Raw genomic sequence first — 17204 nt, 5'->3', positions numbered from 1 at the left:
AACAAATGTGAGGGGTTCCCCATCTAAGCTTAGATGGGGGACAACCTCATACTCATTTCCCCCATATATATGGGGATGGGAATATAAGGCTGTCGGGTATCTAAGCTTAGGTGTGGAACACTCACATATTTTTTTTTTTGATCCATAAAAATCATGGGGGGCCATGCATTTATTCATTAAACAAGAAATAATAAAATATTAGTATGTGAGAGGTTCCACATCTAAGCTTAGGTGCCGGACAACCTTTCCCATATATATTATATATATATATATATGTTATTTACGAAAGTGTGACTGGAACGCACAAATAAATAAATAAGTCAAGTAAATGTTTATAAATAAATGGTCGGGACTAGAACCGGGATCTCACACAGTCACACGTCCCAATGGACTGTCCCATGTACACATAGTCAACTAGGTACCAAGTGATGTAGATGTACACGAACAATCCTCATGCACCATGTGCATGGAAAAATGTGCAAGTTATTTGGAAGAACGACATCGATCAGTCATCTATAAATTGTACATAAAAGTAATAGCTAATGTCAACACTTGTAGTGAATAAGTATAAGTATACTTTTCACGAACATGTAAAAAAGAAGCTACAAATTATTCATCTGATGTATGTCTATTATCTTGTTATAAAAGATATAAGCCAAGTAGTAAAGAGTCTCGTCTGTCAGCCTAGTCATAATAAAAACCAATAAAGGTTAAATCATTCCGTTAAATTAATTTATAATATATTATATGTTTGACCAAAGTTATATGAATTTACAAAGATTTTATAGTCCATTTGTGAAGTTATTAAGTTTGAGGATCTGCGATCGAACTTTTAAAGAAATTCTGACATTTACTTGTTTTTATGTCTGAAAGTGAGTGCAATAATTTTTGAAAGTCCGAATAGCAGCCATGCTAATATGAACATTAAACTTACAGCTGCTAACCAATTGATTTCTGACCCACAAGTACATCTAACATACCTGAGCTGCTTTAAAAAATATATATATGTTTCAACTTAGTAAAATATGTAAAATATGAACTTAGTAAAATATGTACAATGCGAAGATTGGCACAAAAGTTTACGAGTTTTTGCATGAAAGTCGAGAAACAAATTAAAATTCCAACATGAGGTAAGATAATTAATGCTGAGCTGTTTATTAATTGATTTCCAATGTTTTAGTTGGGTTCTGTTAAATTAGTTAGTAAGGGGGGTGGGAGTGTTTCCCCACCCCAAAATTCCCCAAATTTCTATATCACCATCTTCCAATAAAAACCCTCTACCTCAAACTTCCCCAATTCACCCCAAATCACCTCAAAACTATGACGCCACTCACCCCAACCTCAATTTTCAAATCATCATTTTTATTTCCATTTATTTTTACTCTATAAATTTAAAACATAAAAAAACATTCATTAATAGTTAAAAAAATACATAATAATACTTGTAAAAAAAAATTACGACGAAACTAAAAAAAAAAGTCCAACAATTATTCAAATGAAAACATTACACGAACGAAACTAAAAAGGGCATTGCCATCCATGTCTTGCGGCAATTTCGCGTTTCTCGCTAAGAACGATTTCCAACATCACGGGATCGGTTATATGAGCATGCGAGTTGGTGAAAAACAAGATGTCCCGCTGTCTTGCGCGCCTCTCATCCGTCTGGTGTTTTTCATCCAAGTATCTCGTCTTCCTTTTGGCGTACTCGCTAATGTCATCCGCCACAGTTGAAGAGGCGGATCCGGATGCCTTCTTTTTTTCCTTTTTTGCTGCCGCTTCCAATGGAGGGTTTGGGTCTTCATTCATGTCGGGAATGAAGTGCCCGGTGCTGGCCGTCTCATATTCTCCAGATTTCCTTTTTGAAGAGTCGCTACGTGAAGGTCCCATGTCTTGGTATATTTGGAAACATTCTTGCTCGGCCCATTTGTCGTGTATCTTCACAACATCCCATGCGGTGTGGTGGGGAAATTCCTTCTTGGTGCGGGTTTTGAAATCCGCCATAGCGACTCTCATAATATCCAAGTCGTTGCACCCGCTTCCCTTGGCTTGTTTCTACAAAAAAAGAATACCATATTACAAAACTATATAATTATTAGCAACTACGAACAAAACTATATAATTATTAGCAACTACGAACAAAACTATATAATTATTAGCAACTACGAACAAAACTATATAATTATTAGCAACTACGAACAAAACTATATAATTATTAGCAACTACGAACAAAACTATATAATTATTAACAACTACGAACAAAACTATATAATTATTAATAATTAAGCAAAAACTATATAATTATTAAAAACTAAGCAAATACTATATAAGTAAGAGTACCGCTTGATTGATAGCCCGTTGAAGAGACCCATGGTGGCGTTCATTTGTTTCCACTTTGGCGTTAACCCATGAATGGTCCGTGTGGTCGGGCCGACAAGTGTGGTGTAATGCTCAAGTACACGACGCCAAAAACCATCCGCTTTTTGTTCATTTCCATATTTTTTGCATTCGGAAATTTGAACCCAAACTTGTGCCAAAGCAACCTCTTGTGCCGACGTCCAATTTTCACGCTTTGTCTTCGTCTTTTTCCCGCAATTTTGGACTTCTTGCACGTCATCATCTTTTTAAACATCGTCTTGTTGGGTTTCCGCTACAATTTCAACTTCTTCGTCATCTTGATGAACATCTTCCTCGATCGGAATAAAATCGTTCATTCTAGCCATGTTTAAGAAACGGGCGTTGGTTTGCGAAGGTGGGCTTGAACCGTAGCCAAACATTTGTGGAGACGCCGGTTGTGGATAATAAGCGGATGGAGTTGAAGGTTGAGAAAATTGATATGGTGATGGACTAGAATAAGATTGACTTGGAAGAGGTTGAGAATATTGATTTGGAGGAGGTTGAGATGATTGAGAATAAAATTGATTTGGAGGAGAATTATTTGGTGGAGGCATGAATTGATTTGGATGAAAATTGGCATGCATTTGTGGATCATTTAGGTGATATTTTGATTTGTTGAAAGGATTTGTTTTGGTTTTCTTTGGATCCATTGTTAATGGGTGTTTATTTTTTATAAAGAAGAAGTGTTTTTTTTTTATAAAAGTGGAGGTTTTTGGATTTGAAGTTTGTGTTGTGTAATGTTGTTTAAAAATGGTGTTAGATATATATAGAGAAAAGAAAGATGGGTGAGATTAAAAAAAAAAAAAAAAAAAAAAAAAAAAAAAAGAAACGGTAACAACAACTAGCCGTTGGCTAGTCCACGTGGCACAGGCTGGTTTGTTGTTTGACTACAAGCGGGCCCCTCACGACTTTCTCTCTCTTCGGTGTTCTCACCCCAAACGGGCTCCCCTCTTCCCCACCCCGACCCACCGGCGGCGGTGTTCCCACGAGGGGCCGGGGTTCACCGCGCCTCACCCCACATTCACTCCCACCGGTCTAAAGACAATTACGAAGATTGAGCTTTATGGATATTAAAGTGTACGGTTTTACGTATTTTAACATGATTTACGAATTTCACATGCACTTGTACTTTCTGGGAAAATTAAATGTAATCGGCGGCTATACGCATGATCACAACCCCTCATTATAGAATAATAAATTATTACTCATTTCACATTAATTAAAATGTCTACATTTTAATCCCCATACACCGTTAAGATATAAGAAGTCAAAATTCGTAAAATTCATTATTGGTTGCTTACTTTTATTTAATAAACAACCACCTATTAACCACGTTTTAACTTTTCCGGCCAACCATGACAATCATTTAGATTTTAGTGTTTAACAAAGTATTAGCTTTACTTTAAATTATTCAGTGAAAATCAAACACAAAACCTAAATTCACCGTTAGAAAATAAATAATGAATGCTCACAACCCCTCATTTTTTTTACAGAAACAAAAAAGCCGCCGGCCACTTACAAGTTACAACTTACAAGAATACTTGTCAAGCTTCTAGAAATTCTGAAGGAAAATTATAATTGAAAAAACCCTATCTTCATGCTTGGAAACATATTGCTCACACTAAAATGTGAGCTCAAGACCTCAAGGTTTCAGGTTTCTCCATATATCAATTCCATCTATTGATGATTGATGGGAGCATTCATTAATTATTTACTTTTTTGTTTTTGAGATAGTGAATTAGCCGCTAGTTTGCGTCTCTATTAACTTTAGTCAGAACAACGACATAACACTGTGTACGTAAAAATATTAAGATAAGATATAAAGATGACGTTTGCTTTGATCATTAATTAAATTTAATAGAAAGATAATTACTATGCTATCTGTCATGACATGCATGTGTCCATAAAATATTAAAAGCATTATTAGCAAGATTTATATATTACTTCGTATAAAATGATGATAAATTATTACTCTTTTTCAATTAAAATGTCTACATCTTAATCCTCATACACCATTAAAATTTTAGAGTCAAAATTCGTAAAAATTATTATTGGTTGCTTACATTTATTCAATAAGCAACCGCTTATTAAGCACGTTTTAACTTTTTCGGCCAACCATGACAATCATTTGGATTTTATTGTTTTAACAAAGTATTAGCCCTACTTTAAATTATTCGGTGAGAAACTGAGAATCAAACACAGCTTTAGTATCACTTCAAATGTAGTGCATGGAATCGATCCTCTTACCTCCACACATGCAGAAGCCTATGGGAGCCCATGTGACCACATCGTTTGGATTTACTTGACGTCTCCGATGGTTCCTCGTCTAACTTTAACATATATATATTTTTTAATTTCTTAAAACGACTTTCTATATATATATATATATATATATATATATATATATATATATATATACTAAAAGTATATTTATTATAAAAGTTTTTTAATGCATGGAATGTATAATGTTGTACATCACTACATCACATAATGATTTTTATCCATATTCATTTTACTTCATTTTAACTACTTAAGTTTCTATCTTTTAACTAATTTTGTCTCACATCAAAGTTTTTGTTTTTATTTTATTAACATTAAACTTTTAAGTTCATATGTTTTCCTGGCTCTCCGGCGCCATTTCGGTGCACTATTGGTGATCTCATCTTGCTTGCTGGGAGAGAGAAAGCTTCCGAACCACCTTTTCCAGCAAGATAGCGAGCGATCACTCAGCAATGAACACTAACTGCCTTCTTTATTACGTAACCTAGCCTTTTTTTTCCTTTTTTTCTAGCCTACCTCTAAAGTTCTCCGCTGTCACATAGGCTCAAGACATGCCTCCTATCGTGCTTTCTTCCTTGCCCCCTACTTCACTTAAGAATCCAAAGGTGACTTCTCTCCTAAATCAAACAGTTTTGACATGGTTTTTATGTTAAACATTTAATTTTAATTATTTTCATCTGTTTTTTATATATATATAAAATGTTTTTAATATATAATAATTTTCAATACCTTTTATATCTTACATTCATGTAACATTTAAAACATTAATATAATTGTTGTTGATGATTTTATACAAAGATCTATACAAGTTCTTATAACACATAATTTTTTTAATTTTCATTTTAACCCCTACAATTTCTATCGTTTAACTTTTGACTTACATCAAAGATTTCGTTTTCATTTTCTTGACACTAAAATTTCGAGTTTGAATCAAACAACTTTCACACAGTTAATGTTTTTCTTTTAAACATTTGGTTTTGATTATTTTTGTTTGTCTTTTATATAAATAACGTTTATAATATATAATAACTTTCATCATCGTTATGTCTTATGTTCATGTAACATTTAAACATTAATATAAATATTGTTTATGTTTTTATACATTTTATTATTCTCTTACATTTTTTATTGTTATTTCTACATGTTTAGTTGTCTTTTTTAAAAATTTTGTTTCGAATACTTGACATAAATTGACCTTGAGATATCCACTAAGGGTTCAAATCTCACTTCTTATATTTGTAGGGGTGGATTATTGTGGGGTTTTTGAGAGTCTTAAGTTCCATTCGATACATACGTGTAATTTATGAATATGAGTAGATTAGTTTGCTGTTTAAAAAGTAATAAGTTACAAATTACAAGGATATATTGAATATTTAGCATATTAAAATTTTAAACTTTCACAAAAGGATTATACTTTTATAAAGATGTACTAAACTCTAAAAGGTTACCCGCGCAATGCAGTGACAGTGGTAAGTAGTGCCGGTGGGGACGACGAATGGCGCCGGTGGCCTGTGACAGCATTCGGGTAGTGATGTGTTATTAATATAAATGTAATTGATTTAACGAGGGTAACATAAAAGCTATTAATATTATTATTAACGTTATAGGTGAAAATATTTAAGTTATTAAACAAATGAATGATATTCCAAAGCTTAAAGTTAAAAAAAGAGAGATGGCTATGGATCGTATTCCTACTATCTTGGCCCTCAAGAAGAGGAATTGTAGCTTCGACTTCGTTCTCTTGTGGGTTATGTAACCAGGAGGAGGAATCTACGGAGCATATGATTTATGAATGTGCAGTATCCTTTGGAAATAGGGCAAAGAGTTAGTGTGTGGTGTAAGACTATACCTATCTTCCTATTTTCGGTAAAAGATCTGTTTGAAATTAATGAGCATGGAAGGATGGGAAATGAAGCGAGGGAACCGATTAAAGGCAACGTTTTCACCACGTGTTAGTATTTATGGAAGGCCCGGAATAAAAAGATGTTTCCAAATGGCTCGATTATCACAGAGAAGATTTTCCAAGACATAAGGACGGTCAGGTTCCTATGGTATAGAAATAGAAAAAAACATTGTATAATTACTTGGGAAAATTGTTATAAGTTTTCTATTTATAAATTTATTGATAGATTGTTAACTTAAAAAACCAAAAAAAAAAGAGAGAGGTGATTTACTTTGTAGGGAAATATGTAGATAGATAGTTATGACCTTATTAACCGTGTGTCCAAAAATAGAAAGAAAAAAATTCTAGGAGTTCGTGAAGCATATAATTACTGTTGTTAGTTTATTTATTTTTCTAGGAGCTTGATAAATATCGCTGTAAGTGAGACTGTGAGAGTGGGGCGGCTTTCATATATTTATCTGTAAAAAAAATGGGCCAGTGGCATCCCCTTTTGTTTTTGTATTTGAGGTAGTGAATGAGCCGTCTGTCTGCGTCAAAGTAATTAAGCAACGACATAGTAGTGTACTAGTGTGTATGAATATAACATAATTAATTAGTGTGACTTCAATAATAGACGTCCCTCAAAGTAAAAGAGAGTTTATAATAATAGAAAGTAGAATTAGAGCTGGCATATCGTGTCTAACATGACACGATAAGACACGAACACAACACGATAGTTAATCGTGTCAGTTTTTTCAAACACGAACACTACACGATTTTTAATAGGTTACACGATAAGGGACCTGTTAAGGGATTTGTTAAAAGTGACACGATAAGAGACCTGTTAAGGGACCTGATAACGTATCTTATTGTGTTTTAACGTGTCTTATCGTGTCATATCGTGTCCTTAACATGTCATTAACGTGTCGTTAACGGGTCTTTAACGTGTCTTAACATGTCCGTATATATACTACTTATCTTATCGTGTCTTATCGTGTTTTAACAGGTTCGGACCTGTTAAGACACGAAACACGTTAAGACCAAACACAAAACACGAAAAAACCAAGTCAGGTCGTGTCGTGTCGTGCTAACAGGTCCGTATCAAAAATTGCCGGCTCTAAGTAGAATCTCAATTTCTTACACTGTTCTTATGGGTGGTGGTTATAAAAAACAAACACATAAAATTATCAGATATTGTAAAATTTTGGAAACTATAAAAGATCATTATCACATTGCCATGTGTGAATATGTGATATTCAATATCAACTATATTACTTAATAAAGCAAATAATTTTTTTTTTCTTATAAACCTTTTAAACCTTTAAAAAACTATAATATATTTAATCTTTCAAAAGCTTTCTTTTATAATTAACTTAATTATATTTACATAAAATACTCTTAATTAAATAATTTATTAAATTTATCACTCAACATTTAAAAAACTACACTATCGTTTTTATATCAACGAGCATATTAACCATGCAATGCGGCGACAGTAGTGGGGAAGGCGGTCTAATGGTGTCGGTGATTGTACTATTCGTGGTGTTGACGGTGTCAAGTGGTGTAGGTTGATTTAATTGTGATAGTGGAAAATTTTAGAAGATAAGGGGTCAAAGTGTTAATTATTAAAATAAAGGTTTAGAGTGTTAATTAATTCATTAAGGGTTACACATAAAAAGTCAAAGGTAATTCTAGTAATTCAAAGGTAGAATTACGTAAAATAGAAATGGGGTTATTTCTTTATAAAAGAATATAGATTATCTTTATATTAATAGTCACACCGCTACCATCACCTATCGCCGTCAATATCACACTGTTACTACCACCATCGCTATCATTGTTCCCGCTGCATTCCACAGGCTTTCGTCTGGTGCTAATAGAAGTGTCAGTGACGGGTTGGTTGATGAGTAGGAAGATAAAATGAAGTACTAATGTTTATATTACTACAATAAATATATAGATAATGGTAAATCCAGCTTTTAACACTTGACATGGGTAAGAAAATTATACTTTTCATATTAAAAATTTGAAATTTATAATAAGTGTTCTACTATTTAATGCATCTTAGTGCATCCCTTAGGACTTTCTTTAACAAAACTCTAAGGTCATATTTGGTTCACAGAATTTGATGGAATTGGAATTGAATTCCATTTCTTAGTGTGTTTGGTTGCTCAAAGATGAAAAATCTCATTCCGGTGAAATATAAACATTTCATCATTTGATCAAATCTTTATTCCTTGGAGACAGGGTAAATAGGTTCCGCTTATTAAAAATTTTAAATAAAAATATTACATTTTTATGGATTCTTCCCTAAAATCTATTATAAAAATAAATATCAAATCTGCCTATCATGTCACATTCGAGACCTAGCAAGTGTTTATCTCTAACATATACTTACTACTTTTAGAAGTTTCAATAATATACTATTTTAAGCTAGTGAATTAAATAGGTCTTATTATCTACGACATACTAAGCATGTACATTTTTAGATTTTAACATTTTATAAATAAAAATAATATATGCATGTGATACACTCAAATAAAACCTATCTTTGCCTTTTAAAAATAAAATAAAATAAAGCATATTTAAGCTTCAATGTTTCACAAGTTTTATGTATATGGTATAAGATCGTGATTATTTGAAAATTAAAATTTTCATGAAACTATAAAATTGAACAAAATATATTGTGATCTGAATTTAACTTAATATGTTTTTAATGTGTTTTTAGAAAATACATTATGTTAAGTTCATATTACAGTATGTTTGAACAATTTTCAGACTTTCATTAGATACAAAAACACATTATGATATAAAAACTTAACACAATATGTTTTTAGATTACACAATAAAAACATATTGTTAATCAAAACACATTATGTTAAATTAATATATTAGCCAGTTTTTTAGATTTTACAAAGAATTTAGTTTTCAAATTAACATTTCACATACGAGACAATAAAATAAAGCAATTTTTATAAACTACATAATTATCTCTTAACTATTTATAACATCTTTTTAATTTGTAAAGTTAATAAAACTTTTGAAACTCTAAATTATTAAATTTAATAATCTATCAAAAGATCTCTTTATAACATAACTATAAAACATAAAGGAAATAATTCAGATTATTATGTATTCCAAAAAAAAAAGAAAAAAAAGAATACTCTAGTAGTTAAAAGCAAAGTTTTAACTCCAATACATAACGCGAATAAAATGTAGTTACCTATAAAATAAAATCAACAGTCGTAAGTCGATCTATATTATATTTGCATTGGTTTGGTCTCTAAAATCTTATTAAACTGTCATTATTTACTTACTTAATAAGTTTTCACGGTAAAAAAATAATTCTTATTAAACGATCTTTGATTTTAATTCTGACCCTATTCTAACCTTGCCCCCTTTCATCTTCCGTTTCTATATTTATTGGACGGTAAAAGACAAGGACGAGCTTGTGCCTATGATGACGTACACGACGACTTTAATGACAAGCAAGTGACGCTGGATACTATACATGTTAGATAACATAAAATCTTTAATTAAGCATAGTAAAACAAGATTGAGATGTTTTTGATACGATACGTAGCATAATCCTTTATCGATACATGTCCTTTTAATTTATTTATTTTATTAAATTAACTTTTTTTAATTATATATAGATTCAATTTCCTTATTAGATTTAGAATTAAGCTCTAACTCTTGGCTTATTAATATAAAAGTCATTATAACCTTTTTAATTGTCTCTTTTATTTTTCTCAATTCTTCGACTCCTATTACTTAGATTACTTATAATAAATTATTAACATGAAGATTTAAAAAATATGAGTTTACGATCCGAAATCACTATGCTATTTGTCGTCATCCACTATGCTTATAAGTTCCGATTTTGACGTGATTCTAAAGATTTTAGGTAAACCCAAAACTACAACTAAACATATATTATATTTATCATATGTTTATTATAATTTAAATTCGATCATCGATTTATTTTAACTACAATTAATTTCGTACTCACGAATCATGTAAGAGGCATATTCAAATTTCTTTATGATATAATCTATATAGCTATCATACATCGTACGGATATTAATACTAGTTTTTAATATAACAAAATTTCAATAACACAAGGAAACTTAAAATTATTTGGATTTTGGAAGTGTTCTCATTTTCTACATGATATTCGGTTTCCTATTAGAAAAGGTTTGTTAATAGTTATTATTTTCTACAACTATTGCAAAATGTTGAAACTATTTCTCTTAAGTTTTGTAATTCTGATAACTCTTTGAGTCATTTCAGTAAAATTTCACTTATAAATTTCTTTCTTTAAACTTTCTTTTTCACTTTCCCTAACTAACAAATTTATATAAGAGTAAATTACACTTTTCGTCCTTGAAGTTAGCACATTTTGCATTTTTTATCCCTAAAGTGAAAAATTACTATTTTGACCTTAAAGTTGGCAGATTTTTGCAATTGACGTCCTTCGCCAAACGGTGTTAAGTTTCAACCGTTAATGTCCTCACGTGCAAAACACGTGAGGGACTGAAAGTGCAAAAAGTGACATGTTCATGGACGAAAAAAGAAATTTACTTTTCTGTTGTCATAATCTTCATCTTCCTCGGCTAACTTTCATCTGAAAATTCGCCGGGAAACTTAAAATGTCGATATCTCACTTCTTTTATTCGAATTAGACCACGAAACCACCACCAAACTTCTCAAAAATAATTTTTGCACGAATTTTGACCAAAACAATTTGAGAGGATTCATTTTCATTGTGCATTAGCGACTCAACTTTAGCTTAAGTATGGTCAGGTCAGGTTTTTTAGCTCGAGGTTTAGTTTGGTGCATCTCTCGGTTGAAGTGTTTGTCTTGTAGGTGGTTCTGTAACTTTTTGTTGACAGCAACACAAACAGGGGTGGTATTATATTTATCTCCATACTAAATACTACATGTTAAAGATGTTTGAAGATGAGTTGTGAATTTATGATCTATTTTATGTTTGTTTCAGTCAATAATTCTTATATTTGTTGAGCAGTTAGTGTATAGTATTTAGCTTATATGAAACATAGTGTCAACCATACTTTTTTTTCGAACGGTAGAACAGTGTCAACCATTTAATTGCTTCATATAAAATTATATACAAAATCTAGTAGTCAACAAAGGTTTATTTTGCGAATTAGGTATACATCCAAGGCAGAGGAAAGGCCAGGAGATGGTCACATGGATATACACCGGTCATGGTTTGATAATGATGATGATGTCTTTCTACACCAACAATGTATAAATTTTGGCCTTCAGAGGTCGTCGTAAATTCGTAAACCTATACCTTACTCCGTGTATTTTATATGTGTTTGATCAAATAATCGCACTATGGCTCAACCGGAGGTGTAAGTTGGGTTATGGGTGTTGATCGGCGATTCCCTTACGGTCAGAGGGTCGGAGACCGCTTTACGCCGAATGATTTTGTTGTGTCTAAGTCGATTCATTCGACTTAGGGTTTAAGGGTTTTGTTTAGAGTTTATTCAGAGGTTGAAAAAACTTGTATGAGGGTTTCGTCTATTGTCGATGAATTATCCCCTGCCGTGAGGCTTCCTCCTCTATTTATATAGAGGGTCGATTTCTTGGAGAGGATGGTAAGAGAATTAGGGTAAATCTCTTCCTCCTTTGTGAATATCTTGTTTCCTTCTTGAGGAGATTTGTGGTAAACTTGTTACCTAATTATGTCCGAGTATATCGGAGCTTTGATACACGTTTAATTATATCCGATCTTTAGTATATTCCCCCTTGGAGCTAGGTGATTGTTACCTTTAGAGCTCCAGGGTAATTTTGTTGAACAAAGGTTAACTTCTGTTTTGGGTTTACCTGTACGAAGGTGGCTTCGTATTCTGCTTCTGCTTTGGGTACGGAGCTAGAGCTCCGTATGGGTATATCATCAATATGATCATAAAAATACGATACGCCTGATCTCATTTTCATGTGTTGTTCGAGCTGTATCAGTGATTTAAAAGGATGTTGCTCCCCAAACTGTACATCTGCTGCTCGGATTAGACCTGTTCTTCCAGGTCACAAAAGATACAATTTTTTTGGTGAAAAACTCAAAACCTCCAACATCCAAGGTATATGTTGAATTTGAAAGTTTTTGGTTAAGATTCGTGCGGAAATTAGTTTTAAGAAGTTTGGTGGTGGTTTCGTGGTCTAATTCGAAGAAACGAGTGAGATATCGACATTTTAAGTTTTCCGACGAGTTGTTGAGTTTTTCGACGAAAGTTAGCCGGAGAAGATGAAGATGATGACAACAGAAAAGTAAATTTCATTTTTCGTCTCTGAATATGTCACTTTTTGCACTTTCAGTCTCTCACGTGTTTTGCACGTGAGGACATTAATGGCTGAAACTTAACACCGTTTGGCGAAGGACATCAATTGCAAAAATCTGCAACTTTAAGGTTAAAATTGTAGTTTTTTCACTTTAAGGATGAAAAAGACAAAACGTGCCAACTTCAGGGACGAAAAGTGTAATTTACTCTTTATATAATAATGTTATAATTTTGGAAATTTCCCTAAAATAAGATTTGCCCTACTTGAATTTGAAGGAAGCAATTTTTGACAGTTTGTCTAGATGTAGTACTTCACTAATGTATTCCAATATTCCGGTTCAAGGAAATAGATAGATGTGACTTGTTTAATTTATTATATCCTCTGTGATTTTATAATTTAGGGATGATTCTGAAATATGCTACTAATTAATACAAAAGAAGGTGTATTATTGGATCAGAGGTTGACATTAGAGCAGGTAGCTAGAATGGTCAACTATATGTTGTTTCCATGTGACAGTAATGTATACCTATAGATATATACAAATGTGGTTATAACTTGGTGAAAAAAAAACTTGGTGACTTTTGTAACGATTAGTAAATGAGGCAACTACGTTCCTTTTATGAATGGGTCAATATTCTTGTTATGTTTTAATCTGTAATTGGTAGTGATTTAGTAGCTTGAAATTTGTTAGATGGTTAATTTGTATGGCCCAAACAGGTAAAAAGCCCCCAAACTTGATTTCTATTACTAAAAACTCAATACGAGTATTATTTTGCACTACTATACTATAATCTTCTAATTCGCGTTTGAGTCACTATAAAACGTTATACACTGAATACAATGAAAAATTAATGAGAATTTTGATCTCTTCTTGATATAATCCTAGCTAGACTTAAATTTGTAATTTCTTTCACCATAAAAAATATGGCGTGCATAGCTTTCTATCATGGTCCAGGGGTACCCGGCACTCTGATACATTTATTTATTAAATTAAATTTGAAGGGGCAGATGGACGTTTTTTTATTATATATAATTACTTATATTACGGATCATTACCCAAAAGATAACATCATATACAAGCCAACATATGCCACACTAAACAAATACTGAATTACTTTACATTACATATGATAAACTTGGAATAGAAGAAAAACACACTTCTACCGAAACATTGTCGGGATACAAGAAGAGTTTATTGAATATTGTTACAATATTATATGTATATTAGTCAACCCTATCCAGGGTGCAAATTTGAGCAGTTACTTTACTCTAAACGAGAAGAAGGCACAACAAGTAGATGAGACTTCTTACGAACAGTTAATCCAGAAGTTCCGCTCATGTCTAATTCTTCGGGTTTACCTTCATTTGGCAATGCTAAATCATAATTAAGAACTATATTGGCTATAGCAAGCTCATTGATTACCATAGCAAATTCAGTACCAGGACACCCTCTTCGACCAGCACCAAAAGGTATCAATTCAAAATCAAATCCTTTATAGTCGATGGAACTGTTCAAAAACCTTTCCGGGTTAAATTTCTCTGGTTCTTCCCAGATGGAAGGATCTCTTGCAATTGCCCAAGCATTAATCATCACTTGGGTGCCTTTTGCAATATCATAACCCATTACTTGAACATCCTCTCTCGCTTCGTGAGGAACTAGTAGTGGGACTGGAATGTGTAATCGCAAGCTCTCTTTCATGACAGCTTTCAAGTAATGCATTTCTTGTAAATCATCCTCGCTTATCATTGATCTTCCTCGAGCTATTTTTGTTGCCTCGGTTTGCAACTTCTTCATTACACGTGGGTTTCTTACTAGCTCGCTTAGTGCCCATTCCATAGTTGTGTTTGTTGTATCAGTTCCAGCAGTAAACACATCCTACAAAATACATTCTAAATCTTGAATGAAAAAAAATGCATGAAACCATAATATTTTTCCCTTTATACTTTAGTTTTTATAAAGATGTTTTTTTGTTGAAACCATTATGATGTATATATAGTACTCGTACCACATTAATTGTTTGTTAGTTATTGTTTACTATGATCGACTTTCTAAAGAAAGAAACGAGAAATCTTACAAAGATGATGGCTTTAATGGTATCTCTCCCAAATTTAAATTTGAGTTTGTTTTCCTTTTGAACATCAAGTAAGATATCAACTAAATCACGTACTTCATTCTGTTCACCATTAGTAACATCCGCCTTTGTGCTTTTATTTTTATGCTCGTCGATGACACCATCAAGAAACTCATCATACTCTTTAACAATTTCATTTGCTTCTCCGACACGCAACCAATTCACCCATGATAGCCATGGAATATAGTTCCCTATATCAAAACCGCCAAGTAGGATCTGAGATTTTACGAATACATTCTTAAACTTTATATCATCATTTTTCTGTCCAAAGGCCACCTCACATAGTATGTTTGTAGTAAGCAAAAAAAGCAATTCACTCATATCAATTACAGAACCACAACTTTTCCCGACCATTTCAATCATACGAAGAAGTAATTTTTCTCGTATCTTTTGGAATGATTGAACATGTTTATGGCTTAGAAAATTGAGCACCGTAAGGCTCTTGACCTGCCTCCAATGCTCTCCATAGGGAGCAAAAGCAATGTCTTTAGAACCATAACTAAGTTTGTCATGAAAGTATAGTTTTGGCCTATTTGAGAATATCAAATCATGTGTTTTCATGATTTCTCTAGCTGCTTCGGCCGAGGAGACTACCAACACGGGTACACTGCCTAGGTGCATCAAGAAAAGTGGTCCGTGTTTTTGACTTAAGACTCGTAAAGAGAGATGAGCGCTTGAGTCTATTTGGTGAAGGTTTCCAATAATCGGAAGCTTTTGAAGAGTTGGTGGCCTGTTTTTTGGGGTTTTAGATGAAGATGAAAGCAATTTGAAAGGAATCAAGAACGATAAGAAAACGAACAACAAGATAAACGGGATATGAATGAGCTCTAATGAGAGAAACATTTTTTTGGAGCAATGGTATTATAGTTAGCAAGATAGGTATGATTTTATTTCGTATAGATTGTGCATGTTTACGTGATGTACATCCAAATATATAGGACGACTAGGCGTAGGTTGAATTATTTGCAAATAGGACTTTTCTTTTTGTCGACAACTTCATTAATTATACTAAGTTTTCTTACCAAAATATTCAAAAACAACAACGTACTCAATCCCGGAACGAGCCTGGGCATGAGGAAGATAGCCCTATTTCTATCCAAAGGTACAGATGCTACCACTATTAGAAAAATCATGTTCAGCAATGTAAAGGACCTACAGCCTAGGGCTTTACCCTTGAAAAAATAGTCTCGATGGCAAGGCAAAACCAAAAACGAAAAAGAAGAAACAGGGTCTCGATTTCAGAGAACAAAATCTCATATCTAGAGTTTCTCTCATATCTAGAGTTTCTCTGTACAAAGAGAAAGCTCTAGAGAGAGACACTAAGCACGCCGTCTGAGAGAGAAAGCAATCTAGCTTACTAAAATAATTATAGAAATATATCCAGAATTGTGACTTCCAAATTACAACTTTTCACCTAAAACCAGATAGAAGTTTTGGTTTAACCTACGTGGGTTGCCAAAGCCGGCTTTAAGCACTTTTCAATATAAACCGGAATTTAAAATTTCGGGTTTAAATCTTCTATTCTATAGCAACAACATAAGAACATCCATATGGTTGTATTTTATCAGTCTAGCTTAAATGAAAATTAAAAAACTAAATACTCCGTACTACACAAAAAAGTAAAATTAAGAAAAATAAAAATCTCTTCAATGCAAAATCCTTTTTTTAATTCATTCGAAATACATTATGAGAATAGTTCAAAGCAATACTAAAATACTAATTATACAAATTTTATCGCGGCCCTTAATCCCGACGTTTTCCTCCAAGTACGCCAACTTTGTGGCATATTACGATACCGTAGTCGGAGTATTCTCCGGCTTTCTGGGTCAAAGTGGTGGCCACCACATCGAGCTTCTTGGGTGTATTAGTATTTTTTTTTATTATATTGTTCCGCCCTGTATTCGTATATCGTTTAATACGAGTATATTTATATGTGTGTGTTGTGTGGGTATACTGCTTAGAGATGAAAAAGAAGAGTTTTATAGAAAAAAAAACATTTAGTTGTAGAGTTCAATGAAGAAGACGACACTATTGCAAACTTTAATTACATGATATGAATTTTCATTGAGAAAATACAATATAAGGTTGTCCAACATATAAGTTTAAGGGTGGAACCCTTACATACTAATATTTTATTATTTATTGTTTAATGAATAAATGTCTATACCCTATGATTTTTATGGTTTAAAAAATTAATATGTGAGTAT

The 17204-nt window shown here is 32.6% G+C and overlaps 1 protein-coding gene across 1 annotated transcript; it reads right to left on the bottom strand.

Moving 5' to 3' along the window:
* Window positions 1–13939: 13939 nt before the first annotated feature.
* LOC122593052 (cytochrome P450 Tp4149-like) lies at window positions 13940–15911 on the bottom strand. The gene is made up of 2 exons (XM_043765394.1): window positions 14941–15911; window positions 13940–14741 (listed from the first exon to the last, which is right to left on the bottom strand). The coding sequence occupies exons 1-2, from the start codon at window positions 15838–15840 to the stop codon at window positions 14130–14132; spliced, it is 1512 nt and encodes a 503-aa protein (XP_043621329.1). The 5' UTR covers window positions 15841–15911; the 3' UTR covers window positions 13940–14129.
* Window positions 15912–17204: the final 1293 nt, after the last annotated feature.

Source organism: Erigeron canadensis, chromosome 3 (assembly GCF_010389155.1).
Source record: "Erigeron canadensis isolate Cc75 chromosome 3, C_canadensis_v1, whole genome shotgun sequence".
NCBI lineage: Eukaryota > Viridiplantae > Streptophyta > Magnoliopsida > Asterales > Asteraceae > Erigeron > Erigeron canadensis.
This window is presented reverse-complemented; position numbering and strand designations above follow the sequence as displayed.

Coding starts and splice junctions, on each gene's coding strand:
- LOC122593052 (XM_043765394.1), bottom strand. CDS start 15,840: ATGTTTCTCTCATTAGAGCTCATTCATATCCCGTTTATCTTGTTGTTC. Junction 14,742..14,940: donor CCATTAAAGCCATCATCTTT/GTAAGATTTCTC, acceptor TGTATTTTGTAG/GATGTGTTTACTGCTGGAAC.